Below are 15002 nucleotides of genomic sequence, written 5' to 3' on the forward strand. Positions count from 1 at the left end.
GCTCCTTTTCATCCTGGAGAGAAGTGACCAGTGGGGTCCCACAGGGCTCTGTCCTGGGCCCAGTGCTATTCAACATCTTTATCAATGACCTGGATGACAGAATTGGGAGCATACTTATCAAATTTGCAGATGATACCAAATTAGGGGGAATAGCTAATACCCCAGAGGACAGGATCAAGATTCAAAATGACCTGAATAGACTAGAAAGCTGGGCCAAAGCTAACAAAATGAAATTCAACACGGAGAAATGTAAGGTATTGCACTTAGGGCGGAAAAATGAAATGCACAGATATAGGATGGGTGACACCTGGCTGAATGAAACTACGTGTGAAAGGGATCTAGGAGTCCAAGTAGACCACAAGTTGAACATGAGTCAACAGTGTGATGCGGCAGCTAAAAAGGCCAATGCTATTTTAGGCTGCATCAATAAAAGTATAGTGTCTAGATCAAGAGAAGTAATAGTGCCACTGTATTCTGCTTTGGTCAGGCCCCACCTAGAATATTGTGTCCAGTTCTGGGCGCCACAATTCAGAAAAGGACATTGAGAAACTGGAGCGTGTCCAAAGGAGGGCGACAAAAATGGTGAAAGGTCTGGAAACCATGCCCTATGAGGAACGACTTAGGGAGCTGGGGATGTTTAGCCTGGAGAAAAGAAGGTTAAGAGGTGATATGATAGCCCTGTTTAAATATTTGAAAGGATGTCATATTGAAGAGGGAGCAAGCTTGTTTTCTGCTGCTCCAGAGAACAGGACCCGGAACAATGGATGCAAGCTGCAGGAAAAGAGATTCCACCTGAACATTAGGAGGAACTTCCTGACAGTAAGGGCTGTTCGACAGTGGAATGCACTCCCTAAGAGGGTGATAGAGTCTCCTTCCTTGGAGGTCTTTAAACAGAGGCTGGATGGCCATCTGTCAGGGATGCTTTGATTGGGATTTCCTGCATGGCAGGGGGTTGGACTGGATGGCCCTAGTGGTCTCTTCCAACTCTACGATTCTATGATTCTATGATTCTAAGTACGGTAGAAGAAAATCTTGGAGACAGGGAGGGCTGGGCAGGCAGGGAGAGCTGACCAATCCAAGCAAGCTTTGTATACAACAAGTTTTCCTCCTGAGTACCTGCATGTCATAAGCATTTGAATTAAAATTACCTTATTGAAATCAAATCTGATGTTTTTTAAATTTTTATTTGGTGTGTGTTGGAAGAGGGGTAGTCTTATACGGTGAGTATATCCTAAACTCTATATTTTAACTGAAAAGGTTGGGGGTCGTCTTATACGCCCAGTCGTCTTATACACCGGAAAATACTGTACATGAAACCGCTGGGAGAGATCATCCGGAAGGACGGGGCGCTGGGTTATCAGTACGCTGATGACACCCAAATAGTCTTCTCTATGTCTCCGACTGATTTAGTGACCAAGGATGGCATCTCTCCTCTCGTTGCCTGTCTGGAGTCAGTAATGGGCTGGATGAGGGAAAACAGACTCAGTTTGAATCCAGAGAAAACGGAAGTGCTCATGATAGGTTCTCCGGGCTCGGGGATGGCGGTGTTTCCACCTGTCCTGAACGGGATCACGCTTCCCGTGAAGGACTCTGTTCACAGTCTGGGGGTGCTCCTTGACTCGTCACTCCACCTTACATCGCAGGTGGATGCGACGGTCAGGAGCACCTGTTATCAGCTTCGGTTGATACGCCAGCTGCGTCCCTACCTGCGCCGGGGGGACCTTGAAACGGTAGTACATGCTCTGGTAACCTCTTGTTTGGATTTCTGCAATGTGCTCTACATGGGGCAACCCTTGTACCATACCCAGAAGCTGCAATTGGTGCAGAATATGGCGGCAAGATTGGCCACTGGTACTTCCAGGGCCAGTCACATAACACCAGTCCTTAAAGACCTTCATTGGCTGCCTATTCGCTTCCGGGCGCAATACAAGGTGTTGGTTATCACCTATAAAGCCCTAAATAGCTTGGGCCCAGGGTACTTGGAGGACCGCCTCTCTCCATACAATCCGCCTCGCACACTCAGGTCAGCTGGGAAGCAATTGTTAAGGGTTCCAGAAGCTAGATATACTACCACCACTCAGAGGGACTTTTCTACCTCGGCCCCCAAGCTCTGGAACTCCCTTCCCGGCGAGCTCTGCTCGGCCACCTCGCTGGACCAATTCAAAAAGGGGTTAAAGACATCCCTGTTCCAGCAGGCTTATCCCTAACCCCTGAAGTACTCCCTCCTCCCCTCTCAGCAGCATTTGTTTCTAGCTTGAGATTTTTTAGACTGTAGCAATGTAGGTGTATGATACGAGTTAATTTTATGATGGTTTTTATGGTTGTTTGATGTTGTTGTGTTTTAATATGCTGTTAACCACCTTGATCTCCAGAAAGGTGGTATATAAATAAATTATTATTATTATTATTATTATTATTATTATTATTATTATTATTTGTAAGCCTGTTCTATAAACCACCAACCTTGTTTCCAGAATTAGTTTTCTGGCTATCATAGCTTATTTAAACCTTGCCTACCTGACTTGATGTACAGTATTGTCGCTGTCTTGTAGCTTCAACCATATATAACAGAGAAAGTCATTTCTGGGAAATTATGCCAGGATTCTTCTTGCACAAATGTGAGCTCTGTGCTATATGTTGTATCTTAATCTGTACTCCAGGGGCCCTTATTTGGTCTCCAGTATTAGATTCTATTGATCTGCTTTTTCAGCACTGAGGTTTTTCTTTCAAGTGTTCTGTTTTGCTTTAGGTCATAGTATCAGTAGCACATTTCTTGATCTCATACACAACTGGGCTAGGAGATCTCATCTGACCCTACTTTGGATGGTTTCTTCAATGACATGCAGCCTTTTTTTCTTTTTTGGTCACAGAGTTGCTGTAGAAGTGGTGACCACAATGACATCAGCTGACGTAATGTGGCAGGATGGCACAGTGGAAAAAAACATTCGCTCCAATGAGCTGTTTCCTGTCCATCACTTGGACAACAATGAGTTTTGCCCTGGCGATTTTGTGGTAGATAAAAGAGGTATTTGGTAACATTTATTTTTATATTTCTTTCTTTCAAGGATTTATATCCCGCCTTTCTACCACAACTGGACTCATGTGTTCTCTCTGAAGTCCTGCAATTTATTAGCACTTTGCACTTGGAATTAAGTTTGGCTCTTCAGACTGTCAGTAATGTCTAGCATAATAATGGCAGTTGAAGGAACTACTGGAGTAATTTCCATTGCTGGTAGATCAAGCTAGACGTTTTCTTATTGTTGCTTCCTTAATCCACTAGCAAGAGAGGTGGGGCAGCTGCCATTTAACACTTCAACTCTGTCCTTCTGTTTGTAAGACTACCCATATCATCTGGCCAAAAAGATTGCTGTTCCTCAAAATGTTACAGTATTTTAATTCTAGGATGCGGTTGGTAGTTTCAGGCCCGAGTGCTGCACAATGAGGTGGGTTCCTGTCACTACTCCCAGCTTCTGCCAACCTAGCAGTTTGAAAGCATGCAAATGCAAGTAGATAGATATCACTTAAGTGGGAAGGTTTTGTGCAGTCATGTTGGCCACATGACCACCAGAGCAGTCCTTGGACAATCCTGACTCTTTGTCTTAGAAATGGAGATGAGCACCACCCCCTACAGTCGGTTACAACTAAACGTTCATGTCAAGGGACTACCTTTATGTGGCCATAGTGTGCCTCCATATATGCTCCCCACAGGCAAGAACAGGGTATTGTGGAAAGCCTCATCCATCATCTGTCTTCCAAGCCTGGAAAACTGAAAGGACTCACCTTGATGCTGCACTGACTTCAGAAGCAGTGAGGACAAAAACACTCTTCTGAACGCTTCCCTTCAGTTTCAGAGACACTTGGAAAGCTGTAGGGCTCTTTGCAGATTTCTTGCTGTCCGAGGCTTAGCCCACATTGAGGTTGAATTTCCAATACCTTCTACAATTGTAGGGATTTTCCCCCCCATAGTTTTGCTTGTTCTTAAACTTGACATAATGTCAAAATACTTTCACACCCATCCATCCAGGGAGCATACTCATGCTAAGAACATAACTAGCAAGGCCATGAAAGATGTATGGATCCTTTTTTTGTGTCAATAGAAAAAAATGAAGAGCTGCTCCACTTGCAAGCCCTTGCAGATTGAGTAGCAAATACTTTGTTTCGTTCAAGGTACTAACTCAGTTTCATCACATTATTAAACAAACTCAGGAGATAAACACGTCTTTTTTTCTCCTTCCTCTGTATGACTCTTGTTCTCTTCAGGTTGTAAAAGCATCACTTTTGCCAAACGGATTATTTCAATTTGGCAAATGGGACACTTTTTTATGAATCTCTCTCACAGTTTTACAACAAACAAAGAACTAAATCATACAGAGGAAGAAAAAAAGATGCGTCTTTTTGTTTGTCTTCCAAGTTTGTTTAATGATGCAATAAAGCTCTCAGTTTTGCAGCTACCCAGTTGACCTCAGTAAGTAGCTGGCCACAGATTACACTGGAAGGTTTTTTTTTTTTTATGCTTGAATGTAGGTAGCGGTTAGGTATATGTCTGACATTTGATACCTCTTTGCAAAATGGCATCACTGCCTGCTTCCAACCTCTCTTAGACAGAGCATAGGAACTGAAAGAGGACCTAAACTAGGCTTAAGTAAAAATAGTTTTTTGTGGGGGTTTTCAGGCTATGTTATTATTATTATTAAGATAAAGACTCAACAAATGCAAATGAGAAATCTCCTAGGGTCAGGGGTTTTCCAGCAGACAATGAGCACTAATCAAGCAGACACTAATTCTCTTTTGCAGACCCTCCCACCCTGAAGCCTGCCATTAGCAACAGAACAATACACATGCAAATCACTCCTGCTTTCCCAGGGTCACACAGTATATACATACCCAACTCCTTTCCAGGCAAGCATTCTCTCAAGTTGCCAACCACAGATGCTGGTGAAACATCAGGAAGAAACTATTCTAGAACATGGCCGCATAGCCCAAAAACCCTGCAAAAAACTATGGATACTGGCCATGAAAGCCTTTGACTCGACATTAAGTAAAAATGTCAGGACAAATCAAGCATTTCTAGACAAAATGGTGCAGAGCTGATGTAGTTCTCTTCTGCTTACTCTTACTGGAGTATTTGTCTTTCTTCACTCCTAAATAGCCCAGTGTTCTCAGGATCCTGGTATGTATGGAGTTGTACAGTCAGGTGACCACATTGGTCGTACCTGTGTGGTGAAATGGTTTAAGCTGAAGCCCAGTGGAGATGATGTTGAGGTAAGAACAAAGTCTCTGTTTCTTTCTCTTTTGGAATCTTGTACCTCTTAGCGCTTGTAGGGTAGAGGCAAGGTCTTCCTTTTCTAAGTGGCTTTATTTCTAATGGGTTAGTCAAACTATGAACTATACTGTATCCATTGAAACTGAATGGATGCTGCTGTTCTCTGCTTTTGCATAGTTTTGTGAGAGCTCTTTCTGTATAGTCAGCCCTTTTTATCCATGGATTCAAGCATCCATGACTTGAAAATATTTAAAAATATATAAATTCCAAAAAGCAAGCCTTGATTTTGTAATTTTATATAAGGGATTTATTTTACTATGCCATTGCATTTAATGGGACTTGAACATCCATGGATTTTGCTATCCATGGGGGTCCTGGAACCATATCCCAGTGGATACCAAGGGCCCACTGCATTTTGCTCTGCTGTTTAAGTCTTATTTTTAAGCCATACCGGAGTTCTGGAAGTGCATGTGCTGGAAATATTATACTGGCTGTTTTTATTTTCAGTCCCTTTCCTAATAATAGTTTTTGCATTTTCCACTGCCTAATAAAGATCTTTAGCTGTAAAAAGTAAAGAACTTTCTGTACTGTTATCAAACCATGGTATATTGTTTCTTTTACTTTATGATCAAAGAATCCTAGAGTTGGAAGAGACCACAAGGGTCCCCCTTGACTTTGTCTTGCTAGATCCTGTTTTATGTTAAATGTTGAATTTCTGCATTTGCTTAACCTTAGTTTGGATTGTAGCCTGCTATTCAAGATACATTCTTGTGAACTTGTTTAGGAATGAATGGTCACTCTTCATATTCAAGTGACTCTCAATTTCTCATGAATCCATGTAGTATAAAACTTGAAGCTTGATACAAATGTGTTAGCTCCTATGAAAAACAGTCACTTTACAGAACTCTGCCCACTTTGGAATGCATATAAATTACTTATTTGTAATCTCCATTTCATTTGGAAGAGTGGCATGTTGATGACAGAGTACGCTGATATATTGCTCTTCTTGTCTTTGTGTTTTTGTTTTAAGCCACTTGGGCCAGAGCACACATCTCACTCTCTGTGAACTGCCATTTCTTTAGATGGCTCAATATAGATAAAAATATGCAAGCACTGTTTGCTGAGACTTTGGTCATTTGTAAGCACTCATACATCAGTCACCATCCTGTGAGTGACTTCCTGCTTTTTGAATTACTTCTCCAGAGGGCTCTTTGTAGCAGCATGTATATGTGTGACTGTGTATCAACAAGTAGATGCCAGTAGCAACACATACAGAAAGTGCCATGCAATTTAATTTATTTTTTGTTGTTGTTTAAGAAGAGTGATCACTGGACTTCCTATGAGTTGCACTTCCTATGAGTTGGGAGTGTTCATAGTTTTGGAAATCGGTGTGATACAGTTAATTGGTTTTTATCTCTGTATGTTCTTTGCCAGCTTGTTGGAGAGGAGGATGATGTGAGTGTGTATGATATTGCCGATCACCCAGATTTCCGCTTCCGCACTACTGATTTTGTAATCCGCATTGGCAATGCTGAGGATGGTACTTCAGTTGGTGAGAATGAGGTGAGTCATGTCAGTGCTTGGTTGGAGCCTACTGCTGTAGAAAAAGGGAAGTAAGGGTTCTGGGTACCTCGCAGTTCCTGGCTCTTGATTTTGGACTGAGAGGTATAAGACTTGCCTCTAGTAGAGCTCTTAATGGAAGTGCATACTTAATGCAAGGAAATCTTTCCTCCCTTTGCACACATCAAGAGAACTGACTTCTGTCTGCAGTAGGACCAGTCAATAATCAGAACATAACCCTGAGGGCATTGGTGTCTGTCAGGAAGCAGCAGAATCTTCTTTATATTTGCAAAACCTAATGGCCTAAAAGACCTCCTGCCTCTTTGTAGTTATTTTGAAAAGTTCTGGCTCTGGCAGAGGTTGGTGCCTAAATACCCTGAAGGCACAGCATCTCTTCTGATCTTGGAAGCTAAACAGTAAACCCTGGTTAGTACTTGGATGGGAGACCACCTCTGACTACTGGGTGTTGTGGTCTATATTTCAGAGGAAGGAACTGACAATTACCCCTCTGAGTATTCTGTCCCTAAGAAAGCCCTATGAAATTCATGGGGTGCATCATAAGGTACATACACATATACAAGCATAGTGGTAAAGCAGTCAGATGTGAATAGCTACAACGTAAGAGGCCTAACCTCTGTTCCCAAAGCCACCACAAGGTGGCAGCCTGTTCACATACTTACGTGGGTTCTTTAATGTATGGTTCACTGTCTTTGCAATGACTTGCTCACAAAATTTTCTTTGCATGAAATCACACTAGATAGGATTTCAGCAGGAAGAGGAATTGTTATTACTGCTCTTGGCTCATTCCTCTATATCTTTTATTGCCTTCCTAATGAGCTTTGCTTGCCTGGAAGGAGCAGTCACAACAATAATCTAGAACCTAAGAATGTGATGGCCCTAATGCTTGGTTTTTTTTCTGTCCACAGCCCTCTGTGGGACAGGTGGCTCGTGTGGATTTCAGCAGCAAAGTAGAGGTTGTGTGGGCTGATAACTCCAGGACAATTGTTTTGCCGCAGGTAAGCTCCCTTAATGGATGTATGCTTTGCCAACTAATAATAATAACAACAATAACAACAACAAGACTTTATTTATATCCCGCTTCTTTGTTACAAACAACCGAAGCGGCTTACATATTAAAATTCTCTACAGTATACAATATATTATATATATATAGTATACTATTAACCCCCCCCCCCCCCCCCCCAAAAAAAAAGAATTAAACATATTACAGTTAAAATAATCTGTTAAAATAAATAATTAAAATCAATTTAAACAAAATGGGCAGAGTGGTACCACGATACATGACGGGAAGGAGGGACTCACTTGTGGCCGGGTGTTTCTGTTCAGGAAAGGCTTGCCAGAAGAGATCTGTCTTGACAGCTTTTTTGAAGCTGTCTAAGCTAGCAATTTGACGGACCTCCTCCAGCAGACCGTTCTACAATCTGGGAGTGGTTGAAGAAAAGGTCCTCTGGAGGTTACAGCCAGTCTAGTCTTTATAGGCTGCAATAAATTTCCCCCAGAGAACCTGAGTGCACGGGGTGGATTATACAGAAGTAGGTGATCCCTTAGATAGGTTGGACCCAGGCCATGTAGGGCTTTAAAGGTCATAACCAACACCTTGTACTGTGCCCGGAAACCAATAGGCAGCCAGTGAAGTGATTTCAGGATAGGAATTACATAGTAATTCCTAGATTTTCTGGTGACCAGCCTGGCTGCCATATTGTGTACTAATTGAAGTTTCCGGACTAAGCACAAGGGTAGCCCCATGTAGAGCGCATTGCAGAAATTGAGTTGTGAAGTTACCAGTGCATGTACCACAGTTTCCAGGTCCCCCAGTTCTAGGAAAAGGTGCATCTGGTGTATCATGTGAAGCTGTTAGCAAGCACTCCTGATTTCACATTTACCTGATTTGTCATCTGGAGCGACAGGTCTAGGAACACCCCCAGACTGCAAACACAGTCCTTTGAGGAGAGTGTAACCCATCTAGGACTGGAGGTTGTAACCTGATACCTGGTTTAGGGGCCCTTACTATGAGTACCTCTGTTTTTTCTGGATTCAGCTTTAGTCTGTTTTTCCTCATCCAGTCCATTACTGCTTGAAGACATTCATTATAGAAGAGATGCCATCTGTAGTCAAAGCTGCTGACCGAGGCATGAAGAAATATATCTCTGGGTGTCATCATTATACTGATAACACCCTGCCCCATGTCTCCTAATTGAGGAACAGGGTGTATGACATTGGCCATACAAAGGTGGGCAGCTGTAACCCTTCAAAAGTTGCTAGAATGCAACTCCCACAATTCCTCTCCATTTGCTGTGCTGGCTGGGGCTCCTGAGCATGTCACTCCAGTAATATCTGGAGGGCAGCATGATTCTTACCATGATTATATAGCAAGTGAATTATTTCATCTTAGACTTGAGCATTTTTGGTCTGCTTTTTCACCACAGGTATGATGGAGTAGGTCTTTCTACCCTTGCAGACCTAGACTTGGCCTACATTTGTCTGTGTTTGTTTCCTTTCACTGTTTTTTTAATGTCTTTATTAAATATTTCATCAATATCTATATCAATACAAACCAAAAAAAAGCCAAACATAGAAATACAAGATCTTCTTTATCTTCTTTTGCCTTCACTTCCCGCTCTATTTACTTTTATGTGTTACTTATCACATTTTTCCCTGTTTCTTGCAAATATTCCATACAATCCCTTATTAACTAAACATACCCCCTCCTATATCCTACCCCTTAATCTTTTTCTTTTTAAAATTATATCATTTCTATCCTTAATAAGGAGTGTATGTGCATACGTATTCTCCAAGTTATATTTTCTCCGAATTTATAACTTTGATTTTCATGAAAAAAATTCATTCTTCTGGTCTACAGCTATACAAGTCTTTTTGTCATTAAACAGATATATTTATATACAATATTAAACCAGATTTTTATCAAAACCCCATCTCTTCTCCCAATACGTCACAATCTGTGCCCAATCCTCTTCTATACTATCCCTTTTCTTGTCCTCTAGGATATATGAAAGTTTATCCAACCCTCTAATCTCGTTAAGTTTCCTTTCACTGTTTTTAATAGAAGAAAATACTGCTGTAGATGCAAGTAGTTTATCAGATCCACATGGAGCTCTACTACCTACTCTGCAGTTTAACATATGTAGCCTCTTTGTTGTTTTCAATAATTAACAGCTTCTTTTGAATGCAGCTGCAGGAACTTTAGGGCCAGCTACACTTATAGCCCCCAGCCATGATCTATAGCAGGGGCAGATGGAATTAAGACTTGTATGATCTATTTTGCTTTAAACCAACATGTTGACGCCCACCTATCTAGGTATGCCATGGAGGCTCACGCAGGAAAGCATACACTGAGAATTAAGGAATGAGGTTTCTATGAGCACAATAACCCAGAAATATGTGATCACTACCAGAATTAAAAAAAAACAAAGATCTTTTCCCAGATGAATCCACTCCTGGTTTTTGGCACAAACATTTTCTTTCAGCAGCCTACTTTAGTGGGTGGATGGACACTTTTTAACTGTTCCTTTTCTTAGTCAACTGGGAGTGAGAAAATCTTGTTGGTCTGCTGCAGATCAACCAGAACTCTACTAATAGATCCCAGTCTAGCTTCTGCCCATTCTGATATGGAATTCTGCATTTCAACACTACTACATTCTTCTGCTTGGGCATATCTGCATGCACACTTTGCCCATTTTCACAGTGTTGAAGAAAACATCTTCATTCCAGTGGTCTTTTATAGAGTAAGACTTGTGTATTTACAAGCCAGTGTGTGTCTTGGACCTTTGGAGGTGGCTTTGGGAAAACTTACTACTTAGGGTTGGAATGTGTTGCTAAGTTGCAGGGGACTTATTTTCTTCATGACATTTTAAAAATGTATGTAGATCCAATGAATGACAGAATTCTGTTAATATAATGGGGGGTTTGCCCACTCACTTCCTGCTACTCATCCCCTCCAAATGCACCAAATGGAGGTTTGGTGAGCAATGTGGAATAATATGCAAGGGGCTTCTCTAAGCTATTTTGTTGCTCCACTATTAGGACACAGGATGCTGATCTCCATAGGCTTCTAGTCCAATTCCACAGAACTCTTCTTAATAAGGGCTTTGTGAAGCCATGTTGATGGTATACAAGTTTTAAAATAAAATCTCAACCTCCTTGTGTGTGCTGATCATTTTCCTGAAAGTAATCACTGTGTTAAAGAAGGTTTAACTTCTTCCTGTCCTTGGTGTTGGCACAGAAAAGCAATTAGAATTGAAGGTAGGAGGATTTTATTACTGTATTGTGTTAGGAAGGGACAGCTCTCATTGCTTCCAGCTTAGCACACTAAAAAAGCTAGCCCATGAACAAGTCAGTGGGTGTTTTGTTGCACATTTACATCTCTCTGAAAGCATAGTGTACATTCATGCTATTTGGAGAGATTTTTAAAACTAAGTTTAACGGAATAATCACTAATAATAATAGTAAACCCAAAAAGAGATTCCTGTTACCTTAGTATGGGACAAAACAGATGGGCAGGAAAAAGTGGCTTGAAGCTGCCTTTTCTCAAGCCTCATTGAAACCACACCACCAGCTCCCAAGGCAGCTGGAGTGCTCTTGTCATGACACATGATATGGCTTCTTTTTGAAACAGCTTTTCTCTGCATAAGGTGCCTAGACACGCTTTCCTGTTGGCTTCAAGGCATGTGTCACCTAAACACCATACCTTCAAGTCAACCTGAAAGCACCTCTTTTTGCCTGTCTGTTTAGCCCCTATGCTGCCTTTTAGATGGTCCATCTTCAAAGAACTCTTCCCACACTCACTTGTCTGCCAGGGTCCTCAGCCTGTTGCAAAGGATTCTGCAGTATGTGTTAGGTTTCAGCAGGGGACTAGCCATGAATGTTGGGGCCTCATGGTCATCACCCATGAATTACGTTTGCCTTAATATCCCCCACCCATACTTCTTTGCATCTGTGTACTGCAACAAGAATATCAAGTGTGATAGACAGACTTGTCTTCTTCAGAAACTTTCTGTCACTGCTATACCCTAATACAGAGAATGTCTCTTTAGACATAGATGCTGAAAAACAACAGCCTTCTTATAATTAAGGAAGAAGCAGATGCGATGGAACATTTGGACAGACCCAAGCAGACATAAACTTCAGTAATTTATGAAAATACACTGCCCACATGGCCTGCTTTCATCGCCCAGTACTTTTTACTGTACATATAAAGGATGATTGTGCTTAGTTTTTTGTGGGTTTTTCGGGCTATGTGGCCATGTTCTAGAAGAGTTACTTCCTGACGTTTCACCAGCATCTGTGGCTGGCATCTTCAGAGAATGCTTGCCTGGAAAGGCCTTGGGTATATATATTGTGCGACCTGAAAAGGCAGGAGTGATTTGTATGTGTATTGTTCTGCTGCTGGCGAAACGTCAGGAATAAACTCTTCTAGAACATGGCCACATAGCCCGAAAAACCCACAAAAAACTATGGATGCTGGCCATGAAAGTCTTCAACTTCATGATGATTGTGTTAAACAGAATTTGTCTAATACAGTGATCTGATTTTTCTAGTTGGAAAAAAATCCATTGGGGGACGAATTAGAGAGTGAATTTTGTTCCAAATCATAGTTGGAGAAAATTAAACTATCAAACGATTTTTATCCCAGGCCTTGCCTCTTTGTTTCCAGATAGCTGTAGTTCCTTTGCTGTAGCCAGAACTTGCAGAAGCTTCAGAAATCTGCTCATGTACATGAAATGCTTGGCATTCAAGGCTTTCATTTCCTGAACAGAGCATTTCTCCTTTAATTGCAGTAGAATAGTACAGTGCCTGAACTATAGCAGTGGGATACAAAGCACTCTGCTGTCTTCCTTCCCACTCCTGTCGCATGTGATCACATCACAGCAAGAATCCTTCCACAAAGAAAAGCTGTCTTGGTACAGTGGTGCATCAACCTATAATACATGTGTAGATGCAGTACATAAATTGTGACTGGTATGGTTTTGAAAATGGCAAGGAAGAAATGTGATAAATGCAACATGAAGTAAATAAGGTGACTTGTTAGAGAAGTTCATTATCCTGTGGTCTAGCAGAGTTAATGCATGCTGCTCTCTAGTCCATTGCAGAGTTCCCAGCTCTCCCTTAGCCTTCTCACAAACTGTTCTAGTTAACCCAGGATGCCCTAGTTTTTGAAGGTAAAGTGCTGATTCAGAATCTCATGCACAGCCATTGCATAAGACCAGCAGTCAAGGCAAGTAGGATCCATCTGAATGTCAGCCCTGTGGGAGCTCAGCCTCCCAAGGTGTCCTGAGTGAAATAACTCTGATCCCCTTATAAATAGTTATATCCACTTCATGCCATTAGGTGAAATGAAAACATATCAGTAGACTTTTCCCTAACCTTTGGGCCCCTGTGCTCTCTTCCCCCCCCCCTCCCCGAACTCTCCAAATTCAGCACTTGTACAACATAGAATCTGAGATAGATGAAGAGACAGACCTTGATTCCATTGATGGCAGCACTAGTGGTGCTTCCTCAGATGAATGGGAGGATGAGAGTGATAGCTGGGAGACAGACAATGGCCTCATGGAAGATGACCATGCAAAGACTGAGGACGTAGAGCCTGTGGAACCCCTTGTGGAAGAGGTAAAAAAGGTGGAAGAACAGGTACAAGGGGCTGTTGCAATGGCAGTGGCTGATCTAACAACGGATAAGTCCAGCAAGGAAGGTACCCCAAAGGGCTTCCGAGAGTTGAAGGAGGCCATCAAGATTTTGGAGAGCCTGAAGAATATGACAGTGGAACAACTGCTGACAGGATACCCCACTTCTCCAACAGTCGAACCAGAAAAGCCCACCCGGGAAAAGAAGTTCCTGGATGATATCAAAAAGCTTCAGGAAAATCTAAAGAAGACTCTGGACAATGTAGCTATTGTGGAAGAAGAAAAGATGGAGGCCATGGCAGAGGCAGAGAAAAAGGAGGAAAGAGAAGCACAGACACAGACCCCTGTGTCGTCGGAATGGCCCAGTGAGACACCAGTGCTTTGTCAACAGAGTGGAGGCAAGCCTGGAGTTACATTCACCAGTGCCAAGGGGGAGGTTTTCTCTGTGCTGGAATTTGCCCCAGGTGAGTGCAAGAGGAACAGGTTTGCTTGTTTATGTTTTAAACTAGGAGTGAGGAACCTGTATCCCTGAGCTATTGGCCGGCTTCAGTTCCCATCAGTCCCACAACAGCATGATAAGGCACAATGAAATCATAGTCAAATTCCTTGAGTGGCAAACAAGCACCTCATCCTTTTTTAAAGGAAGCAAAGCTTGACAATGAGTCACATCCTGCTTCATCTTTGAATGTGCGTACCTGTGTGTGAGGGTGGGATATATCTTTATGACTACATTCTTATTCTTTCAGTAGAATTTATTAAATTTGCATTTCCTGAACCTAAAAGACCAGAGCTCATTTAGACTTCGAAATCAACATTTTTCCCAATATTGGCAATGTAGTTTGCAAAAAACGTATTTTTCTTGACAAAAAGAAAGATTGAAAAAAGCACACAAACATATTAATTGGAAAGTGCTTGAGAAACTATTACATTTTAAAAATCTGCATAAAAATATCATTTTCGAGCAAATCAGAAACAAATAATTTAATAATCCAGCATGGGAGCAGGGCAGAACAAACCTAATACTGGAAAAAATTAGAGCCTGAGCAAACCTTTACAAATTTGTCCTACCCTTGACCAGCAGTCAGCCTGTTGTACAGTAGGTCCTCCGTGTCCATGGATTATATATCTATGGATTTTCAACCATCCATGGCTTGAAAATTATATATATTTTAAAATTCTACAATACAAACCTTGATTTTGCCATTTTATGTTAGGGACACCATTTTACTACCCCTTTATATAATGGGACTTCAGCATCCACAGATTTTGGTGTCCAGAGAGGGAGTGTCCTGGAATCGAACCCCAGTGGATACCAAGGGTCCACTGTACAGACATGCTAACCCCTAATATTATAGTGAAAATGTTTCCATGGGGAAAGAACTGCTGCTATTGTTGAGCATTTTTCCCTTCAGGAGTCTTCATGGGTACTGTATACCAGTGCTACTCAAAGTAGTGGTCCCTGGACCAGGGTTACCCCCTGGTAAGTTTTTAGAAAAGAAAAAGACCATTGTAGTCAATTA

The 15002-nt window shown here is 41.8% G+C and overlaps 1 protein-coding gene across 2 annotated transcripts in view; it reads left to right on the top strand.

Annotated features, from left to right (window-relative positions):
- UBE2O (ubiquitin conjugating enzyme E2 O) overlaps positions 1 to 15002 on the top strand; it is a 152358-nt gene that overhangs the window by 126525 nt on the left and 10831 nt on the right. For both annotated transcript variants that reach the window (XM_042448835.1, XM_042448834.1), the window contains 5 exons: positions 2871 to 3025; positions 5150 to 5262; positions 6698 to 6826; positions 7750 to 7839; positions 13280 to 13946. In XM_042448835.1, coding sequence (XP_042304769.1) covers positions 2871 to 3025; positions 5150 to 5262; positions 6698 to 6826; positions 7750 to 7839; positions 13280 to 13946 — 1154 coding nt within the window. The remainder of the gene's footprint in view (positions 1 to 2870; positions 3026 to 5149; positions 5263 to 6697; positions 6827 to 7749; positions 7840 to 13279; positions 13947 to 15002) is intronic.

Source organism: Sceloporus undulatus, chromosome 2 (assembly GCF_019175285.1).
Source record: "Sceloporus undulatus isolate JIND9_A2432 ecotype Alabama chromosome 2, SceUnd_v1.1, whole genome shotgun sequence".
Classification (NCBI taxonomy): domain Eukaryota; kingdom Metazoa; phylum Chordata; class Lepidosauria; order Squamata; family Phrynosomatidae; genus Sceloporus; species Sceloporus undulatus.